At 44.7% G+C, this 22,825-nt stretch overlaps 1 protein-coding gene across 3 annotated transcripts in view; it reads right to left on the reverse strand.

Annotated features, from left to right (window-relative positions):
• The window catches only part of PPP2R2B (protein phosphatase 2 regulatory subunit Bbeta), a 417,322-nt gene that overhangs the window by 262,235 nt on the left and 132,262 nt on the right, over positions 1 to 22,825 (reverse strand). Inside the window, exon 1 of one of the 3 annotated variants that reach the window (XM_060240557.1) lies at positions 10,782 to 10,922. The exons of the other annotated variants lie outside the window; for them this stretch is intronic. Coding sequence (XP_060096540.1) covers positions 10,782 to 10,851 — 70 coding nt within the window. The 5' untranslated portion in view covers positions 10,852 to 10,922. Of the gene's footprint in view, positions 1 to 10,781; positions 10,923 to 22,825 lie in introns of those variants that run through there. 3 annotated transcript variants of the gene reach the window in all.

Here is a 22,825-nt window from a genome sequence, read left to right on the forward strand (position 1 = left end):
ATGCATCCATGCCAGCATCTAACCCAGAGCGAAGCTAGGTGATTGTGTCTGCAAAGTAAGAAGTAAATCAATCACAGCAGATTGTCACGTGGTTCTCAGGGTCTATGATGTAAAAGCCTTTGGACCACACAAAACAGTTTAGCCAGATGATTACATGCAGACGTAATTGTAGCAAGACTGTTCAGTGATGGTAGCAGAAAAGGCAACAGTACTCTGCTGTGTTGGGCCTAGTGGCAACAGCAGTGCATCCTGGGGCTCTGTGCTGGGCCCAGTGGCAGTGGCAGAGTATAGGGAGAGCACACTAGGACTGGTGGCAGCTGAAAGACAGCCCAGGGCTTCACACTGGGCCCAGCAGAGGCTTCCAGAGAGCCTGGAGGCTGTGCTCGGCTTAGCAAGAGAGGCAAAGAATAAGTAACCGATAAAAGCACTTATGGTAACAGTGAAAACATGGGCATCTAACAGCCAAGTCAGATTCAGAAGTGGCTCCCAATGCCTCATACAATTCTTACTAATTTCTTTACGGGTCAGAAAAGACAGTGAGCTGGAGTGCACAGATGCATTCCACTAAGAGTAGCACTTTTTTTCTGGCATAAAAAGGCTCTTCCACTAGCCAAAGCACCCCTACTAGCAGAACAGATCCATGGATATGCTGTAGTTAATCATTTTTTTTTTAAAATCCATGCCAGAATACTCCAAATTCTATACTTTAAAAAAATGAAATTGTTATCTGCACATTCTGTGCATTTTATGTTGTTATGCTAACCAGAGGGTAGGGATAGAAGCTGTACAAGGCACTGAAGCCCCACATACAACATACAATATTTGTATCCAGCACACAACATTTATTTAAAATATTTATCTCTGGCCCTCGATAGCATCTTAACCCTTCTCTGTTGTCCCACCACACATTTTTTTTGCAGAGGTTGCAACTACAAAGGCTAGAAACTTTTTAAGCCGATGAGATCCTGGCAGTACTGAATTCCTTTATTATGGGATACACATGGCCCTTCGCTTATGCAGAAGCAGTGCATAGACAAGCAAGTAAAAAAAGGTGCACTTTCCTGCTGTTTGAGACTTTGCAAGCTTTACATTTTACAAACAATCTTCCAGAAGAAAGGCAACACTGAAATTAAAATGGCCTCCTTGCTTTTGTGATTATTTGTGAACTGTAGTCACATGATTATGTTCAATACATAAATATATTTTTCAATACATGAAATACATTACATTATGTATCTGAAGAAGTAAGCTCTGGCTAACAAAAGTTCATGCTGGAATAAGCTAGACTTCTGTTTTATTTTATGTTTTATTCTATGTAGTTACCTTACAGGTAGGTATTGTATTTTTACTAATTATTTATATATTTTAAAAGTTAAGTCACAATTTATTTAGTAGGCTTATATTCTGCCCTTTCCCATAACTAGCAAAAGTCCTTATCAAGTCAACTCCAGAAGGTTTTTTTTTAAAAAAAAAAAAAAACCTTTTCAAGTTTGCAGCATAGCACAATCCAAGTTTGCTAAGCAAATTGATTTATCTAAAGCTCTTCTAATGGAACATAAGAGAAGCCATGTTGGATCAGGCCAATGGCCCATCCAGTCCAACACTCTGTGTCACACAGTGGCCCAAAAAATTATATATATATAACTGCCCAGTGACTAATAGCCACTGATGGACCTCTGCTCCATATTTTTATCTAACCCCATTCCATTTTATCTAATGGAAGAATTATATTAATATATTACTTTGCTCTGCAGAACTTCCTGGAATGTCCATCAGCAGATTAGATCCAATGAAAAACAACTGAATCAATGACCAATTTAGAAGGGCACATGAAGCACAAAAGCAGTGATCTCAGAGCCCACTATCCACAAGTGTCAGCCCTCCAAGTGCACAAAGTACTTGTAGATCATGTCATTCTCTTCCTAGAATCAAATATTTGAAGCAGACTTTTGCAATACGTGAGGGAATGATTGTGCTTCTGACAGACAGAGGAGCCCTTGAGCCACCATCAATGCAAGACAACTTCTAAGTATATGTTTTAAAGGCTGCCCCAGGCACCTCAATGGCAGGAGAGGGAATTCATGTTATGAAAGCTCTGCTTTTCTGTGATACAGGTCAGGAATGGCAAAGCATTAGGATGAGGAAATGAGAGACTAAAGGAAGAATTAAACATAAGAAAGGAAAGATCAGGCTTTGCAACACATTTTTAGAAAGAGATAAAAATGTCAAAAATTCATTCAGTTGCAGAATGAAAAACTGAGGAAACAGTCCTGCCCTTAAAAATAATAGGAAAAAGCAGTATATATTCCTTTCCCTAAAGCAGATCATCTTGTATCTCAAGTGTCCATGGCCAATACCTGTCCAGAAAGAGCTAGCTAGCTTTCTTTCTTTCTTTCTTTCTTTCTTTCTTTCTTTCTTTCTTTCTTTCTTTCTTTTCTTTCCTTTCTTTCTTTTCTTTCTTTCTTAGAACTCCTTCTACAACTCTTCTATTTGATGAGTTGCTGTTAAGAGCCAGGATGTTCATCACTACTGTTTTGCAATTTCCTGTATCTTAAACGGATGGTTTTATATCAATCTTTAGTGGATATGGTGATTCTCTACCCTTCTCTTCCTGACATATTCTTCAATACTCAGAAGTTTTTCACATGCATGGGTCAAGTCCCCCCCCCCAAAAAAAGTGTGTCCCCTAGGCAAAGTACATAAAGTTCACTCATGAAAGAAAGTAAAAGACCCTATGGTATACTTTGAGTTGGTCAAGAATTTGCTGATACAGAAAGTCCAATCCTCTTCTCTGATCAGTACAACAGATATCAAAATGAGCTGTTCCATATTTACCGTATTTGCCGGCGTATAAGATGACTGGGCGTATAAGACGACCCCCCAACATTTCCACTCAAAATACAGAGTTTGTTATATATTCGCCGTATAAGACTACCCCCTCTTCCGCACACCTTCCACACATTAGTGCCATTACAGTACCTGTCATTGTCACCATTGTACGGCCGCAGTGTGACCGCAGCGCCTCCGGCCCGCCCCTGCATCTCCCTGTGACCGGCACTAGTGCACGAGTGCGCATGTGCAAGCTCTGCGTAGACAAGGGGCGGGCCGGAGCACCAAAAAGGCTGGCACCCCTGTCTCACTGCTGATGCTCGCCGCAGCCACGCTGATGACCCGCCGCGGCCACGCTGGATACCGCGCGATACTGGACGGTATGTAGAATGAGGTGGGCGGGCATCGGGAGGCCACTATGGGCACTGGGCGAGCCTCGGAAGGCCACTATGGGCAGCTATGTCTATCCCAACTGAAGTGCACCCGGCGTATAAGACGACCCCCCCACTTGGAGGCATGTTTTTCAGGGCAAAAAAGTAGTCTTATACGTCAGCAAATACTGTATATAGGTTACAGTATGGGGCAAAACAGTGACCAGAATCCAAAGCAGTGGTGGGTGGTGATTTACACCATATGACTGTGAGCTTGTTCTCATGCTGTGAGCTTGTTCCCATGGAAGATTTCAAAACACTTTTGTGGTGGGGCATATATTTCTGTTGACATATGTTTTCTGAAAAGTCCAAATGAATTTTTCAGTCTGCCCCATGTAACATTTTCTACATGTGTCTATGTATCAGACATCCTAAAGCACTCCTCCTGCAGCAAAAACAAATGCTTCCTGTGATACAGGAGGACAAATAATTTGTTTTTTAAAGACTGGAATAGCAGCAGCAACAAGAATGGCTACTCAAATATGTTCCAACAGAACATCTGCAATTCTACATTTGGATTACATGGTGTAAACCCTAAATTACCAGCAGAGAAACTGGATTCCTTTAGGAGAGACATCTAGTGGCTGCTTCCATAAAATTCAGTTCCCTGTCTGGACTCATAACAACTCTTTCCCCCAAGACATCAACCATATGTAGAATGGCTTCCATGGAATCCACACTCCTCATTTTGCTGCTAATTCACCAAGTGACTTGGCATGCTACTTATTCTGCAAACCCTTGCCAAAACGACTTCATGGGTTAATTTGAGATACTTAATCTAGGCAGCTGCTTGGGACTTTTAACACAAAGAGAAACGTTTATTGTTTCAGATATGATTTCTTGGCATTCACATGCAGGTAGGAACATGATTTCTGACAGATTGCAAAACATGCAGGTGCTGTTAACCTCAAAGCCTTCCAGGACTACATGCTGAGTATTTGCTTCCTATCTGTCTACAACCCTAGAAGCCTACTCCCAAGCATTTTGCTTACCTTATGGTATTAAAGATTAATTTCAAATTAGGTCATTTGAGGCTCAAAAGTGGACCTCAAACTGTGGCAGGAGAGGAGTAGCTTTATATTTCTTCAGCTCTCTTATCCAATGCATACTAGATTGTAATTTTGAGATGAAAGCTGTATTTCAAGGACATTTCACCACTTTCTTATTTTAAAAAAACTGCTTGTCAGCCATTTGGTCCACTTTGAGTTTCTGCTTAATACTAGGTTTTGCTCCTTTAGCTCATAGGGAGTCTCTTACAGAGAGTCCTCAGTGGCACTGCCATCATATCAGGGATTCACTTGGTGGCTGTGGTGGTTTGGGAAGTAATGACAGGCATGTATAATGCCTGCCACATTCTCCCACACTGCTGCTCCCAGCAGTTCTGCCAGTGCCACCACTGCTTATGCAGAGGTCCGGCCCTGAGTGCCAAGCAAAGTGGTCTGGTATGCCACTGACAGCCTAAGGGGCCAGGAGTTGCCTTCTTCTGGCCTAAACGGATTGGGCACTGAATGTCACAGGCTATGGAGATTATTTCATGAGCAGCAGATACTGGAAAAAAAGTGCTTGGTTCTGGAGGACAGTTTTGACAATTTATTAAAAAAGATCAAGATGCTCAAAAATTCCCCACGGCAAATCATGTATTGTCTTAAGGGAGTTAATAGCACTTCCATTTTTTTAATGCCAAAATTAGAGGGTGAAGAGAAGAGGCAGTAGTCAGCAAGAAAAACACAAAGATCTGCTCTGTAACCCTGGATCACCTTATTGAGCTACTTCACAATAACAAAGGGAATAGTCAGGCCCTGAGACTGCTCAAGAAGCAGTAGTTTTCTGTCAAGAATTTCTCTACAACAGTGTCTGATCAATTCACATTGGACTTCATCGCAAACCCTTGGGGTGGCAATACATACTACTAGAAAGGGCAGTATGCATTGTCCCCCTTTCTTGCCACTGCTCACAAAATGACACTATTATATTTTGGAAGGTAATATTTAAAAGATCCTGAATCTTATGGATACACAGAGAACAAGTTAAATATGTTTACATGGTGACTGTATTACATGCGATAGCCCTTAGTGGCTGCTGAACGCCCACTAGTAGACTGATTCACGGTATGGACACTGATTACAAACAGGAAACCAGTATTCCATGGATAGGCTTGGCTGTTTGCAAACAGTTTAAACCAGCTTGTACAGTTTCCTTGCATGTATTCAAACAGTACAGCACAGTGCTTCATGCACGTATGTTCTCACACTGTCCAATAGGAATCCTATCTTCTCCCTTCCCCACATTGAAAAAGTGCTGTTCCTGCACACTGCTCAGCAGCCAAGCATGCAAACAGAAAATGAATCAGGCAGCAATTATAAAGTATTTACACAGTATCATAGCGTTGGGTGTTTAAGTCCATATTATCAACATTATTTTGCATATGCACGTTTTTTCCATAGTCTTAAAAAGGTAAAGGTAGTCCCCTGTGCAAGCAGCAGTCATTCCAACTCTGGGGTGACATCGCATCACAACATTTTCATGGCAGACTTTTTTATGGGGTGGTTTGCCATTGCCTTCCCAAGTCATCTATACTTTACCCCAGCAAGCTGGGTACTCATTTTACTGACCTCGGAAGGATGGAAGGCTGAGTCAACCTCAAGCCAGCTACCTGAACCCAGCTTCCGCTGGGATTGAACTCAGGTTGTGAGCGGAGCTTGGACTGCAGTACTGCAGCTCACCACTCTGTGCCATGGGGCTCCTTCCTTCATAGTCTTGCAGAAAGTGTAATTCCCACCTCATCCATTCCACTCACCTGACTAGAACATCCATGACCCTACGTTGAATCATCTCACCTACTGCACAGATGTAAAAGCCCCTACAAAGCATGGAAATGAAACCCAACAACCACAAACCTGGTGTGGATCTGCAAAGCTGTTAGGCAAACAGATCACAGATTCAGCTCATGGGTGACAAATGTGTTTTCCAGAAAGCTGGTAGTATCTCTTTGATAAACATTACCTCAAGAAAACCACATAAGGGAACATGAAATAATCTCCAAGAAACTAAGGTGATATTGCTTATATACATATGATTAAAAAAATTGATCACCCCACCCAGCAACAAAAACCTCACCCATCCTATGGAATCATCACACAATGTGGGCAAGGATTGCACTGAAATAAATGGATCTACACCAATCGCTGTATCTGTAGCCATTAACTAAGGACTAAGTGCTAAAGAATCAAAAGGAGATTGAGACTGGGAAAGGCAGCCATCCTTAAGGCTGAGAATGTGTTGTGGGTGACCAAGATAATTATTATGTATGGATGCGAAAGTTGAACAGTGAAGAAAGCTGACAAGAAGAAGGTAGATTCATTTGAAATGTGAAGAAGAAGATGAAGATATTGGATTTATATCCCGCCCTCCACTCCAAAGAGTCTCAGAGCGGTTCACAATCTCCTTTACCTTCCTCCCCCACAACAGACACCCTGTGAGGTGGGTGGGGCTGGAGAGGGCTCTCACAGCAGCTGCCCTTTCAAGGACAACCTCTGCCAGGGCTATGGCTAACCCAAGGCCATTCCAGCAGGTGCAAGTGGAGGAGTGGGGAATCAAACCCGGTTCTCCCAGATAAGAGTCCACGCACTTAACCACTACACCAAATGTGGCATTGGCAGAGAGTTTTATGGCTACTGGGAACGTCAAAAAGACATGTAAGTAGGTTCTAGATCAAATCAAGTCCAAACTCTCCCTGAAGCCAGAAGGACGAAACTGAGGTTATCATACTTCGGTCACATTATGAGAAGACAAGATTCACTGGAAGAACAATAATGCTAGGGAAAGAACAACAAATGAATTCTTCATACTACACAGAAGTATATCATTCAAGACATGACTTTATATTGATAAAATTACTCAACTAACAGCAACAGCAAAGAAATTACAGTAGCCTCCTTTCTATTTGTTGTTACTATGTGGGCACCATCATTTGGAAACCACCTCTTCCCATACAGCATGAGCACCACAAGGCTATCAGTAGGAGAATTCTCAGCCAGATCCCTATGCAATGAGAGGAAAAATCAGATTCCTTGCATTTTTTTTTCTTTTCCCACCACACCCCAGGAAGTACTGAATTGTTCTATATTTATATGAGGCAAAGGTTTCTCAAAGTATGCATATACTAAATTGTTATCCAGATATTTTATTGCTTTATATATACACCTTTGCTCAAAGTTCTTATTTAAAATTATTGCAGAAATGGACTAGCAGAAATTAATTCCTAGCAAAGAAATGCACTTCCAATTTTCTAAAGCATTATTTTACAGCTCTCCCAAGGACATTCCTTGACAGAATCTGCCAAGTACTGGCTGGAGGAAGTGTTTGAAAAGATATCCAGTTCAAATTACATCATTCTTGGTCTCCAAAACTAAATCACAAGACCACTTGAATGTCACACATCTGCACAGCGCCTAATTGCCATCGAGAATAAAATGGAACCTTTTAATTCACCAGCATAAACTGCTCCCAAGGGACTGAGAAGCCACCTCCCCTCCTGTAGTCACATAACCTGATTTCTAGTGAGAACATTCTGCTGCAGTAGCCTTCTGCATTCCCTGGCCTACAGTACAATCTATATTGTCTATTGAGTCCTCACATTTCAACTTTGCCTTCCATTAGCTAGAGTCTTTGGAATGGACCAAAAAAAAAACCTATTGATTTAAAGGTGGTGTACAATAATAATAACTGAACGAAGAACAGAAAAGATTTATTGCAAGCAGACAAAAATGTTTGAGGGCCCTCAGATGACCACATTAAGGGAAAGTATTGACACATTTAATTAAACAGCTGAATTTCTACTGCTTTTCACTGGACAAGGGTAAGAACTATTCTGCACTGTCTCTCATATATTCCTTTTATTGGACACTCACTACAACAGTTCACATTAGCTTTCTGTTTGCATAACGCTTCAGTCTTCTGAGTACGCAATAGTTAATTTCTAGAAGAACTACTGTAAGAACTCAAACATGATCCTTCAGCCTCTGACCTTGAAGTCATGCCCCCAACTAGAGAGGCGAAGAGAGGACAGACTATAGTTACTCAGCTGTGAGAAAGATTCCTTCTTCCTACACCTTCAAATGTGTTTTATGATTACCACATCATGTTCCAAGTCTGACCCATGGCATGAGTTTCAGGGCCAAGGCAAGGCTCAGATTAAGCTCTGCAGATTTGAGCATCTCTCTGAAACTCAAAGGGAAATTGTTCTTATAAGAAACACACTGTGCTCAGGCAATACACAACATATTAGTTATATGTTCTCAAAACACATACAAGAACATGTAAGCAGTATGCAAAGCCCATATATCTGGGGAAAGGAATGCATTTGTTCTCAAATGAAGTTATCCGTTCTTATCCGTTGGCCATTTTTAACCCATGTAATCATCAGAGCAACACGGCTAGGCCAACAAAAATCACATTCAGCAGCCTCTATGGGCTTGGCAAATGGTTAAGAAACCATTATGGAAAGGACACTTGTCTCAACAGAACACTAAGCTAGTGAGCAGCATACACTGCTTACAAAGTTCATGACTGAGATCATCCCTTCATATGGAAACCTAATGGATGTCTCAAGGCAGTTCGTTTTCAGATTCTCACTATATTCCATTCCTATTAGGTCACTATGAAATGTGTAGGAAATAGCCCTGAGCAGGCTGGAAAAATTTCTACACTGTCAGGTGCCAACCTAAATGTTTGGGTATATTGGTACTCGGGATTTCTCTAGCCCCTGGGTATACGTATTTACTGCAATCAGAAAAATGTAACTCTTGCCCATGGTTTTCTGCTTGACAGCTGTGTTATTCAGACCCCTTACCATACTTCACCCAGATTTCCTTTGGTCTCACTACATCAAAGACTACCTGCCACATTCAAAGCACAATCCGCTTCATGGTCACATTATAATCCAGTGTCCCCAGGGATCAAAATAGGAAGCAAACATACTAAACCCACCATTTGGAAATCTAACACATCAGATATCATACAGCCTTTCAAAAACAAAATACAGTGCTTTTATTTCATGGTCCAAGCACGCTATCCCCATTTTACAGGTGGCAAATGGAGGCACTGAGAGCAAACAGCTTGTCTGAGGCCACCCAGTGCCTGTTAGAGTCAACCCCGGTCTTCCTTCAGGCCAACATGGTCTCACACACAAGAAGAAAAGGTTACACGCTCATATGATAGCACTAGCCCTAGTAAAGTGGTTCAGCATCTGCCTAAAGATTTCAGCTAAATCCTACAGATTTCAAGTAAATTGGGGGGGGGGGTTAGTTGCAGGGTCCTGTTCTCTTTTTTGAGCCTCACTCCCCCAGCGTTATGACCCAATGGTAGAGTGAAATACACACCTGAGGCACATTAATGCCTAAGTCTACTGAAGCAAGGCAATAGGATAGTCAGAACACAAGCGGCCACCTTTGTGACTTTCCCAGCCTCTCTGTCATTCTAGTTCCCATCTGCAGACGAGACAAACTGCAGGCATTTCCCATCAAACCATTAGGTCCCTCTCCTCAACCTACATATTTCAGGGAAACGGTTTTATTCCCTCCCCCCCAAAACCCTGGGTTTTATCTTCGAAGTCAAGGCCAAAATCCTTCATCCCTTTCTCACCCAAGGTTCTGATTCACTACCCAAGACAAGAACAGCATTTCAACCCTGAAAGGGGGGGGGGAGACCCGGTGAAGCTATTTCGTTCACCCAGTACCCCCATTATTCATCCTCACACACACGGGCTAGCCTTCCTTTCATGCCACCTCTCAGCAACGTGCTCACTTGCACCCCCCTGCATTTCCGCTGCCAGTTGATTCAGCAGAAAGGAGTGCTGCAGCATTACCGTTGCATTCCTTCCCAGAAGCGTGTCGCCACCTGCCTTAGGGCTCGCTTGCCATTTCATTGGACACAGCTTTAGTCTGTCATCATGATCCATCCCAAGCCTTTTTTTTTCTTTTTTTGGAGGGGGGGGGGAGGCCTTGATGTACGGCCTGGGTAAGCAGCGCACCAGCACAGGCCTGGCCCCCTATGCACCCATTCATGAAGGTCCATTTCCTTCCGCAAACACGGGGACAAAAAAAAAAGGGCAAATGCTGCTTTCCAGGGAGGCTGCCGACCTCTCCAGCCCGCCACAGGCCAGGGCGCAGCCGATGCATCGAAGCGTGACCGAGACACCGAGACCCAAATGATTTGGAAGGTCCCTGGGGGCTGTCACACCGCCCGCAGCATCCATGCAGCCCCAGGGACCTTCCCATCCACCTGCTGCTGCTCGGGCACAAGCTTCCCAGCTACGCTATGGCGCGTCTTCCTAGAACTGCCGGTCCGTTCCCGAGTCCCACCCCCCCCCCCCCATAGAAACAAGCCCCAACGCCATTCTGTCGCCAGATCCCTGCCTCTGAGCTAAGTTGAGCTTTGCAAAAAAAAGGCGTCTCCCCGCAGCGGGCCGGGGACAGCTTTTCTTTGATTTTTTCCTCCTAACCCGCTGGGCCCGTCCATTACCTTCTGTTGCATAGCTGTGATCGCGCAGGAAACTGTTGTTTATCTTGCGGGTATCAATGTCCTCCTCCATTGACAGCGGGCTTACTTTTGCGGGAAGTGAGAACAAGCGGGCAAGTATCCATCATCGCCCCGCCGCGGCTGGCATCGGCGGAGAGGCGGGAAGGGGAGCTGCAGCGAGCCCAGCGTGCTCCAGCCCCTGCAAGGAAAAAAGGAACAGAAAGAAAAGAAAAGGCAAGCAAGCAAGCTTTCACCTCCTCCTCCTCCAGCCAGGGACGCCGCTGTTGCAAAGGTCCAAATCCCCTTCTCTTGCCGACGCTGCTGCAAAGGTGCAAATCCCCTTCGCCTCCACCCAGGGCTGGCGATGCGCAAGGTCCAAGTCCCCTTCGCCGCCTGCTGCTGCTGCTGCTGCTGCGGGGGCTGCCGCACGCGCTCCAAACGCCCTCCTCCCAAGGCTGCCGCCGCCGCGCACGAGCCGATTCCCAGGGACGCTGCCGCAACCCCCAGTTCTAAGGCGAAGCGCCGCAGCTGGCCGATTTCCTGCACGCGACGCCCAACAGGTTCCCCTGGCGCCTGGCGAGCTCTCCTCCGCATGCAGCACTTCCCCGGCGGCTGCCCAAGCCAGCAAAGCCTCCAGCCGCAAAATGGTGCCCGCGACTGCAGCTCCGGCGTCTCTCTGCCTTTCCAAAGGGAAAAAGACACACGCGGCGGGGTGCAAAGCGAAAGGGGCGGGCTGCTGCGTGCAGTCCCGGCCCTGCGTGGGTCTCTCGGGGAGGGGGGGGGGGGCCGCTGCGTCAAGGCTAGGCTAGGCTAGGCGGGCGCCGCGGGCTTGGGCCGGCTCTGCTGCAAAGCGCCGCTGCGAGGCACAGGCTTGGCGGAGAGCGCGCCTTGCTGCTGCTGCTGCTGCTGCTGTCGGAGGCTGCTGAGGCTTGTAGCGCCAGGACTTGCTGCTGCTGCTGCTTGCTGGAACCTTATGGTGCATTAAAAGCCCAGGCTCCTCCCATACAGTTCGGCTTTGGCCAACCGCGGCGGCGGCCCGGGGACCCGTTTCCCGGCAGCGGGAGCAGCTTTTCTGCTGCAGTGGAGCTTCCGAGGACCGCCCGCGGTGGGACGAACTCCACGGAGCCGCGAGTCAGGCCTGCGGGCGCGAGTTGGGCCCGGCAGGTCGCTCTCCTGGCCTCTCGTCGAAGCGTCGCCGTCGAAGCGGAGCCAAGCGCTTGGCGTCGGAGGGCATTTGCCTTCGCCCCCTAGTTGAATAACAAGCGGCATCCGAGGGGGCTGCGGGACGATCCCGAGACCTGGAGGCAAAAGGGCGGTTCTCTGGTCATCGAAATGAATTTGAATGCAGCGACGGTTCGGGCTTCCTTTTTTCCTTCCATCCTCTTTTGCAGGCAATGGGATTTCGACAGCCTGCGTGCTAGGTTGTAGCCGGGGTAGGGACGGTGGCTCAGTAGTAGAGCATCTGCTTGGGAAGCAGAAGGTCCCAGGTTCAATCCCCGGCATCTCCAAAAAAGGGTCCAGGCAAATAGGTGTGAAAAACCTCAGCCTGAGACCCTGGAGAGCTGCTGCCAGTCTGAGAAGACAATACTGACTTTGATGGACCGAGGGTCTGATTCAGTAGAAGGCAGCTTCATATATTCCTGTCAAATTGTTTTTTCCCCCTTACGACATCTTTGTTCTCTTTCCTGGCGAGAGGACTATTATAATTCTGTGTCTTTAGAGGTGTGACTGATAACCGTTACATGCGCCAGTTAGTTATGCGAAAGCTTCAGAAAGCAAGGTTTTTGAAAGGTTCCCGATGCCACATTTTCAACATTTAGTATTTATTCATTTAAAATGTGGTACCCTGCCTTCCTCCCCGATGGTGTCCAAAGCAGTTTCTCCTCACAACAAACCCTGTCGGGTAGGTTAGGCTGAGAGAGTGTGCCTGGCCCAAGGCCTTCTCAAAAGCTTCCATGGTACTAGTGGGGATACAAACCTGGATCTCTAGACACTCCTGTCAGACACTCACAACCATTACACTGCACTGGCTTGCTTGGAAACTTCCTCGGCTGTGAAAATAACCACACGGAATCCTGGTTCACAAATGCTCTGCTCTCATGTTATAACGAACACACATGCATCCTGTCTATACATGGATGTATCTGTAAGACAGTCAATGCATGCCCACTTTACAAATGAAACTGGGGGCCAGACACTTGGATAAAGGTGTAGTTGTAATCACATGTTCAGCTGTATATGTGCTGAATGTGACATGAATATCACACAATGTCTGTATTAAGAAGAATCAAGTGTACACTGTGCGTGGATTGTACGTGAGGTAGTAACCGGGTGGCAAAACTCCAAAGTGGCCAAATGGATTGTAGATAGGGAATTCTAGTACTGAGTGTCTCTTCAGATTTTTTTAAAAGGCAGACGGAAAACTAGTACAACAGAGAGAAGGGATGTCATTTGAAGTAGCATAGCCAGGCCTTTTTTTTTTTCCTGGGGGAGCACAGTGGAATGGAGTTCTGGAACCTCTTTGTGGAAACACAGTTCTCAAAAAATGTTTACAAGTTCATGAAAGGCACCCGTTTCTCCTTCATTTTCGTCATGAGAGTTCCAGCACCTTTTCTTCCAGGGTGCACCCCATTCTGTCACCCAGGAATCTTCCCCACCATTCATTGTACAATGAATGTACAACGTTACCAACCTATGTGCGAGATATTGCTGGTGGTAGTTATTTTCACAACTAAAATCAAAATGAGACTCAAGATCCCAATTTAGACCTCATTTTAAAATGATTAAAAGCAGAAAAAGGGGGGCTGCTGTGAAATCGTCTGTCCAAAGTTATCTAACCTGCTATGGTGGATTGGAAGGCCCCTTATGGATGGAACTACTCCATTACACCCAGTAAGGGTGTTCTTTCCTTCCCCTATTCTTATATAATACAATAATGAATAATGTTCCTCATTGTCTCCTTAAGGGTTCATCAAACCAGCATTTAGCTAAAAATCTGAGGCCAAGCTGCAAAGAAAGTGTTTCCCCAAATTCAGCACTTCACTAAGTAAGAGAAATGGGTGGGAAACTTGAGTTCCATTCTGGATCTGAGTGGGAAAGGTGGCTGGAGTATGCTGAGTGATGTCGCTTTAGGAGCAACATTGTTGTATGTGTGCCTTTTTGCTTCCAACCTGAATTATCAATGTGTTTGTAAATGAAACATATTACAAAATACCACTGATCTCCAATATTCTCACCTCACAAGGAGGAGCTGCCCAGGATGCCTTGCTGCTCAAAAATAGTTGTTTATATATATATTATTCTTTGTGGATTTTTCTGTTAGTAGTTGGAAAGCTGGCATCCGTTGCCCTTTCTGTATTGTCCTTTCTTTTCTGAATATCTGTATTAAAGCTATTCTACCTTTAGATTACAATAATAATCGTGTATCAGTCATCAGAGTATAAGAGCCCCATGGCACAGAGTGGTAAAGATGCAGTACTGCAGTCCTAAGCTCTGCTCACGACCTGAGTTCAATCCTGGTGGAAGCTGGGTTCAGGTAGCCGGCTCAGGGTTGACTCAGCCTTCCATCCTTCTGAGGTCAGTAAAATGAGTACCCAGCTTGCTGGGGGAAAAGTGTAGGTGACTGGGGAAGGCAATGGCAAACCACCCCATAAATAAGTCTGCCATGAAAATGTTGTAAAAGCAACGTCACCCCAGAGTCAGAAATGACTGGGGTGATTTCCTTTTTACCATCAGAGTATGCACTGTCTATCATATCCTTACAAAGATCCTTTCAAGACATTGTATGTATAAGGCCGAGTCCGAACGTCTACATTTGCGGCTCACACTGTAGAAGAATAATGGACTGAAAAAGAAGGGTTATTGGTTCTATAGTACTCAATATTTATATTGCTTTTTTTAAAAAAAAACAAAAACAGGAACATATGAACATATGAAGCTGCGTTATACTGAATCAGACCTTTGGTCCATCAAAGTCAGTATTGTCTTCTCAGACTGGCAGCGGCTCTCCAGGGTCTCAAGCTGAGGTTTTTCACACCTATTTGCCTGGACTCTTTTTAGTTGGAGATGCCGAGGATTGAACCTGGGACCTTCTGCTTCCCAAGCAGATGCTCTACCACTGAGCCACCCTCCCTCCCCAAACTATGAACATTTTGTCACTTCTACTTAGAGCAGTAGTGCTCACCTGCAGCATTGCAGCCTGAGGGTCTAAGACTGCAGTTGGAGTGTAGTTGACATCCTTAAGGATTTGAAGTGGAGCTCAGGTTGCATTCAAATGGTAGGATTTAATTTAAAAGGCATAATGTGGGGAGGAAGAGAGGCACACTTCCCATGCTATGAGGCTCACCTCAGAGTTGCTGTCACCAAATGTTAAGATTGCTGTCTTAATGGGACTTACACTTCTGAGTTTTCTGAAATCAGACAGAAACCTAATGTAAATTTAAATTTAAAAGAAAAATGAAGTTGATTATTTCACAAAATGTTACACTTTTCTGAAGCTTATGCTTTTTCACATGCACATATACAAACTTCAAAGATTAGCATGGCCTTTGCATAAGATGGAGAGGCATTCCATATGGTTTTTATTAAGGTACATGTTGTAGACCAGGGATGTCAAACATGCAGAGAGCTCCTATCAGGCCCCTGAGCAACTGGCTGTTGCCTGCTCTCCATCTCTCTGGCTTCCTTCTGCATCACAGCCTGCTTTGCTCGATCGCCCAGGAACTACAGAGCAAAACCTCTATCTTCTCAATTGGCTGAGGCTTCTCCCTTGGAGAGAAAGGGGGGAGGAATAGCTTGCTTTGCCAGGATCTCTCAATTGCACTGCTGAGCTAGTGAGCCAAGCCTTTCTATTGGCTGAGATTCCTGCCCCTCCTGGTCCCCTGCGGAAGGAAGGAAAGAGCCAGAGCTTCCTTTACCCAGTTCCCTGGATCAAGATACAAAGAAAGCACCTTTAAGACCAACGAGTGCTACTGTTTTAAGCATGTTCTATTTTAAGATTTTAAAAAGAAATCTTTAATTGTGTCTGTCTGCGTCCTTTATAAAGTTTATATACCCGCTAACTGGCATTACAATTATGACACACATGGCCGAACCCAACAAGATCTCATTTATGTCAGATCTGGCCCTCATAACAAATTAGTTCGACACCCCTGTATGTAGACCATCTGCTTGGCACGCACATAGTCCCAACCCCAGTCTCTGACATCTCCACTTATAAGGGTATGAAATGGCAGGATTGGGGAGGACCTCTACCTGACTCCTTGCAAATCTGCTACTAGTTGGAGCAGATAGTACTAAGCTAGATGGACTAATGGTTTGCCTCGACACAATGCAGTTTCCCACGATGAAGGATAATTGTTGTTTTGTTAGACTTTTGCTGAAAGATTTCCACAAACAAGCTAATCTCTGCAGTCCTTAGCTTATGTACGTGTTCTGCAACAGATGCTCTTTGAAACGAAATGTGATAGGAGTTGCCTGTCACCCACCTCCATTATTTCTGGAGAATCATCAGCAGGTGCCAAACAAGCATCTAGGAGCAAGAAACAGAACACAGAGAAGCTGACAGCAATGTGAAGATTCAGCAGGAAACTGAGGGTCTACCTCTAGAAGTACAGAAGTTATGGTGAGATAGAACAGCATTCAATATCAAAGGGAATGCTCACTTGGGAGTCAAGGGGTGCAGCCAGAAGTACCATTAGTGGCGACACAGCTCCGTCTCGCTGATGGATTAAATGTGTTCGTTCAGACATCCACATCCGGCAATTGAGCGTCATCCAGGGTCATTCCAACTTGCTGCGGATCAGTGCTGCATTAATTTGACAGCGCAGAAAGTCCGGCCCTTTTTCAAAACAGCGGCACAAGATTGGCTTTTTCCCGTTTGGACAGCTCATGCACGATACTATCCCTTGGAATGTTTACCGTCCCTCCCACCTTTAAAAAAAAAAAACAGCCCCAGCAGACATGCTCATTGCCAGATCATCTGAGAATCTGAGGTGACGCTTCTGCTTCTCTGATCAACACAGGATCGGAGGGGCGGGGGAGGAAACGTTATCCCACTCTTCAGAACAGGAAAAAAAAATCTTTTTTTTCAATGTGGAGGATTTCCAGATATCATTGTCACTTCCAATTTCTAGGAAATTAATTCCTGGCAGTTTCCTAGTTTGAATCCGCAATGTTAATTCTGGAAATTTTCCCCCTCCCCCCCGCCTCTGAAGCAATGTTTGATTTCCCACCTCCAAACAGTTGGGCGCATGTTCAATGGACCCCCCCCCTCCCAGAAATCAACATCTGATCACACATGCTCCAAGAAAAGAGCGTGATAGTTTTGGATGTGTGATCGCTCAACAACAGAATGAGTCGCATTCTTGGATGCTCGTCTGAACAGCCCTGCATCGAATCAATATTCAGCGGTTCAAATTTGAGCACTACACACCCGCTTTTAATGTGAGGTGTGGCCGCACCCAGGGACACAAGAAGCATCTTCCCCCATTAAAAAATGTGTAAGTCTTGCCAACAGCATTTAATAACAGGGAGCTGTCCCTAGATACCCTATGACTGATGGTGCTGAAACCTGTGTGAGTAAAGATACCCTTGCTGCGCTCCATACTTAAGGATTACCCAGGATAATATAAAATTAAGAGCTCTAGAGTTGCAGCTCTCTTAATTCCTGAGCTGAAGTTAATGGTTGAAGACACAAAGGACTTATATATAGATCCAGTTCACACATAGAAACAGTGGTGTGGCATTTGCTTGAACTGCATCCTTGAGGCTTCATCGTCATTCCTTTTGAATCAGCTTCCCCCTCTGTTTCCTAGATATTTTCGCCATAATGCTGCAAACTGCCAAAATATGAGGTTCGTGGTGATGAAAATCAGCAGAACCACATTGGGCCAGCCTATTTCCACAATAGGTGTCTTTCGATGGGGGGGTATGTTGACATCCAAATTTTTGACCAGCTGTTAAACGAACGTTTCACTGGAAAACGAGAGGAGTATGTCACCATGATTTCCTTCTGTGTACAACCACATTAGACCATCAGTTCAAGTCCTTATATTCCCAGTGGGACTATAATGTACAGAGGGACGGTGGCTCAGTGGTAGGTCGTCTCATTGAGTTGCCCGGCTCATGGGGGGACTTTCCAGGTTTTACCTGCTTGCTGAGCTGGCCTGGTTGGAGCTGTGGTGTGCAGCTCTGGCCAGGGGATTGGTCGCTTACCCGTTAAATGGTAGGGGAGATGTCTGTTGAGACCCCTGGCCCTGACTAGGCCACTTGGGAAGCAGAAGGTCCCAGGATCAATCCCTGGCATCTCCAAAAAAGGGTCCAGGCAAATAGGCATGAAAAACCTCAGCTTGAGACCTTGGAGAGCCGCTGCCAGTCTGAGTAGACAATACTGACTTTGATGGACCCAGGGTCTGATTCAGTATAAGGCAGCTTCATATGTTCAGTGTGCCAGAATTTTTTTTTAAAAAAATGATGGAAGTTAAAGGCAAGTCCCTATAATATTCCACTTACTGCACCTGCCTGTGAAACTGGATAGGACTCATCAGTGTGAATGGTTTATCACCTAAAGCAGGGCTCTCCAACCTTTTTGAGCCTCTGGGCACATTTGGAATTATTACACCATACGGTGGGTGCAGCCACAGAATGATTGTAACAAAATGGCCGCTGCAGCTTACCTCCAGTCACAAGTTGAAGATCCTTGTGCTACGGTGGCAGCTGCTGCCAAAGCAACATTTTTAAAAATCTGCACAGCCAATCCTCTCTTCATTGGCCAATCAGAAGACTGGTGGGTAAGATTCCCACTTTCTACAAACACCAGGAAAGGTATCAGCAGGTACCATACCCACATTGAAGACCCCTGGTCAAAAGGATTTTTTAAAAATTGTATGCCATCTTTAGAGGCATTCTTGCTAAATCACTGAAGGTTATTTATTCCCTGTGACCTCATGCATATCTCAGTCCTTTATACAGAATGTACTCATAGTAAATAAGAGGCATAAGGCCAACATAATGCAGTATTCATTTCCTTTTAATGGTTACTAAGTGGATAGCCAGTCTACTAAGTGTCCCTGCTTCTAAGCATGCCAAGTGTGTTTGTGTGTGCCAAGAAACCAGATGCCCATGCTGGAAAAGTAACATCTATGGTTGGGCATCTGGACTATTATTGCCAGCCAAAACAAACCCCAAAGACTTTGTATGTATCTAAACCCCTAATATAATCATTTGCGTAAATTCTGAATTGAGCATATTTCAGCAGAGGTCAATAAAGTAAGGAGAGTGGAGACAAAATAATATAGTGATAATTGTTTTCTAACAATTATCACTATATTATTTTGTCTCCACTCACCTTACCTTATTGACATCTATCCTGAATGCATATGGCTAAGTTGAATGAGCTATAATATACTGGACTGCTTCATATAGTCTTTTTATTTACAGGAAGTTTCAGCATAGGACAAAAAAAGTCATACCATCATTTAGTAAGTGTGACAAAAATATTTACTTTGCCATGAGTACATGGACTGGAAAATGGCAATTTACCAAATACGAACTTTTGGTAATCTTAAACCTTTGGGAGGAAGCTTTTTCTTCTCTCAGTCTGAAGATTTTGTCCCAACCGGCCTGCAGCCTCGCTGTGAGGTCGGAGGGACACATTTGCCACCCATTGGTGAAGAAGGAGGAAGATTGACAGCCCACTGGGCGCAGGCTTGGGGGTGGAGCTGGCTGCGACAGCAGCGTGGTCTCCTTGCCTGTGCCAGTCTTCATTGCACGATCGGCCCTCCCTCCCACCCTGATTGGTATGTAGGCATTTGCTGGTTGCCTCCTTTGCTGAGGGGCCTGGTAGGAATTTTTTGATCCCCAGCTGATTGGCTGAAACGTTGGGGTGTTTTTTTTGCCTACCCTACATAACTGGTCAGTGGATTGGGGATTTGGCTATAGGGAGGTGCTGTTAAATAGGTTGGTCACTTTGCTATGGCAGGTTTTGTGGTTAATGAACTTATGCAGCTGGGGAGGGGCAAAAAGCATCCCCCCTTTGTGGGGTTAGGGTTCTGTCAGGATCAACCTTTGGGCTTGCCAGCCCGGGGTGGGAGAATGCAGACCATCCTTTGGGGCTTACCTGGAAGGTCGTCTCATTGACTTGCCCGGCTCATGGGGGGACTTTCCAGGTTTTACCTGCTTGCTGAGCTGGCCTGGTTGGAGCTGTGGTGTGCAGCTCTGGCCAGGGGATTGGTCGCTTACCCGTTAAATGGTAGGGGAGATGTCTGTTGAGACCCCTGGCCCTGACTAGGCCACTTGTGCTGTTTAGCCCTTGCCAATTTTTGAGTAAAATTCAATACAGTGGCCCTAAATTTCATCCAATTTATTGTGTCTGACTCTTCATTCCAACTTTGGGGGGCAAAAACTCTGACATGTGTCCACAATAACATAAGGAAATGAATATCCGTCCTGATTTGGCCCAACACTGGGGCTTCTGGGACAGCTTTTATAAACATCAGCGGTTGCACCTAAAAATTATAATTTGCAGGGTTAAGTTATTAGGCAGTAAGAGACAGCTCAACTATAATAACTCTAATGCAGGTTGAGCTGTTTCTTACTGCGTAATAACTTCACTCAAAACAACTCTGTTATTTTACTTGCTACTACAAGCCTGTACTTGTCCAGTCTATTAGTTATCTTCCTAGAATACACTGTGACCGAAACCTAATTGCCCAATTAAGGTTCCTGTTAGAATACAGCCAAACTTTTGCTATGAGTGTGTTTGTATAATGCATATCAACATGCGCAACTCTTTTTTCATGAGAACGTGAAACCCAAAGAGCCATTCACGTATATAAGTTGTCCAGAAAAACAGACATGACGTTGCAGTTAAGAGCAATGGCTTCTAATCTGAAGAACCGGGTATGATTCCCCACTCCCTCACATGAAGCCTGCTGGGTGACCTTGGGCCAGTCACTGTTCTCTCCGAACTCTCTCAGCCCCACCTATCTCACAAAGCGCCTGTTGTGAGGAGAGGAAAGGAAGATGATTGTAAACCACTTTGAGACTGAGTCTATAAGATAGAAAAAAGTAGGGTATAAAAACCTATTCTTCATATCCAATATATGCTATGGACATTCTGTTAGCCCTGGACCCCCCTCTCCCACCATTAATGGACTATGTTTACCCTGGCCCTGGTATCAGACCCACAGAGATTCTTAGCCATTATGGACTTTTATCATTAAGCTCATATGCATCCTGCCTTATTGGACATTCAGTCTTGTTGGACTTTAAGTATTGGGTACTCATGCCGGCCCAGTATGGACATTTATCTTGTGTGAACCATGCAGCAGTGCTTTCGAGCCAGGCTCCAGGCAGTTCCTTGCCTGCTCCTAATATTGTTGTGACTGTTTGAGCTTCTTCTGCCAAGAAGGACTTCAGATAGTGCTTCCCTAAAGAGCTGCCTAGCCCTGCAGACTGCGACTGCATTCCTGTCACCTGAAGATAGCGTCAAAAAGCAGCACTCATAGAAGCCATGTTCCTGTGCTGTCCTAAAACAACTCTTGATCCTGCCAAATGCCATAAAGGCAAGATGAGAGCCTCACCTACTCCAGTCATACTATGGAGATGTAAATGAAGAAGCCAATGGTCAACAATAGGCTTGCTGTCATGTCTTAACACCTAATAAAAGACTGTTTCTGCCGACCATCTAGGCAAGCATCTGACACAATGAAAACACCCAGAAAGATTATTACTGTCAAGGACTTAATCCAGCCACATAGACCTTCCCCCTTGTGTTAGGTCTGATGTCACAATAGTTAGCAATTTGGTGCTAAATTCACCACTCATATTTCTTTGTTTTAGAGATGGTTTGCAGTAGGTAAAACCATCAATGCCCATTAATCCTTTTGTCAATTTCCTTGGGAGCAGGTCTGAGGTGATGTCAGATGTCACCTGTAAGCGCTTTAGGACATGAATTTGGCTATAAGAGGGCTGGTTTTTGGCAGTCCAGTGTGTCTCTTGCGGTACCCCCACCTTTGCTGCTTGAGTCACCCCCAAATACCTGATCAGTATTGGGCCTATTTGCAAGATATGCTGGTTGTTTCTTGCTCCCCCTTCCATCATCATCATCGCTATTGGCCTGTGCTTCTGGATTCTTTGAGATCGGTACAGTATTTCCCTTGTCTGCATTATTCCCATATTTATTTCCCTATCCAATTTTCCTGCAGATTTTCCTAGGACCGTATGATTGCTGAGTTGTTATTCTTATATGCCTGAACTATTTTTCTAATAAAACCCTTTCAGTTTACCATCAATCTCATTATTTAGAAGGGTTCCTGGGTAGACTGCCTCCTGTAGGTTACTGACCCCACACATTTGCCATCTTTGCCCACCTTATAAATTCCCCCATACCTCATTCAAGAGCAATCTGGCCAACAATTCTGTGGATATCTGTGAGTGTGCAGAGAGAAAGTGGAAAACTTCATGGAAATAAAGTATCACTAATTTCTTATTGTTGTGGGCTGGCTGCAAAGAATTTTTTTTTTAAAAAAAATTCCTTATCTATTATTTCATCTAGGAAAAGCCAAAAAACAATTATGTATTTTTAATTTCTTTGACTGATGTATTTCTTTCTATGTTCAAAATACGTTTTACAAACCCTGCTCAATGAAGTAAAGTTGTGTTTTCTGGCCTAAGCTAGTTAAGTTTATTTCATATGAATGCCTTCTCCCTTTCAATCAAGGAACTAAAATAATACCTTAAACCATTCTTGGAATTAGCTAGAGACTTGAAACTCACAAATTAGGACTTTATAAGTGAGGGATCTGTAAGAACTTGTGGGGGGAATCTCATTTTTCCTCCATCACTATTTCCTCTTTTCCTTCTCTGAATCCCACCAAGCATCTTCATTTTTCCTGCCTCCTTCTTTCCTTCCTACCCCCCCAGCCGTACCTACATTTATCTCCCACCCCTTCAGATTTCCCACCTTCTCTTCCCTTAGCATCCTGTCCCTGCACTGTGCCAGCTGCCAGTTGCATTGTGGGGAGCAATGATTCATAAGAAGCACT

The sequence above is a fragment of the Heteronotia binoei genome, chromosome 5, assembly GCF_032191835.1.
Source record: "Heteronotia binoei isolate CCM8104 ecotype False Entrance Well chromosome 5, APGP_CSIRO_Hbin_v1, whole genome shotgun sequence".
Taxonomy (NCBI): domain Eukaryota; kingdom Metazoa; phylum Chordata; class Lepidosauria; order Squamata; family Gekkonidae; genus Heteronotia; species Heteronotia binoei.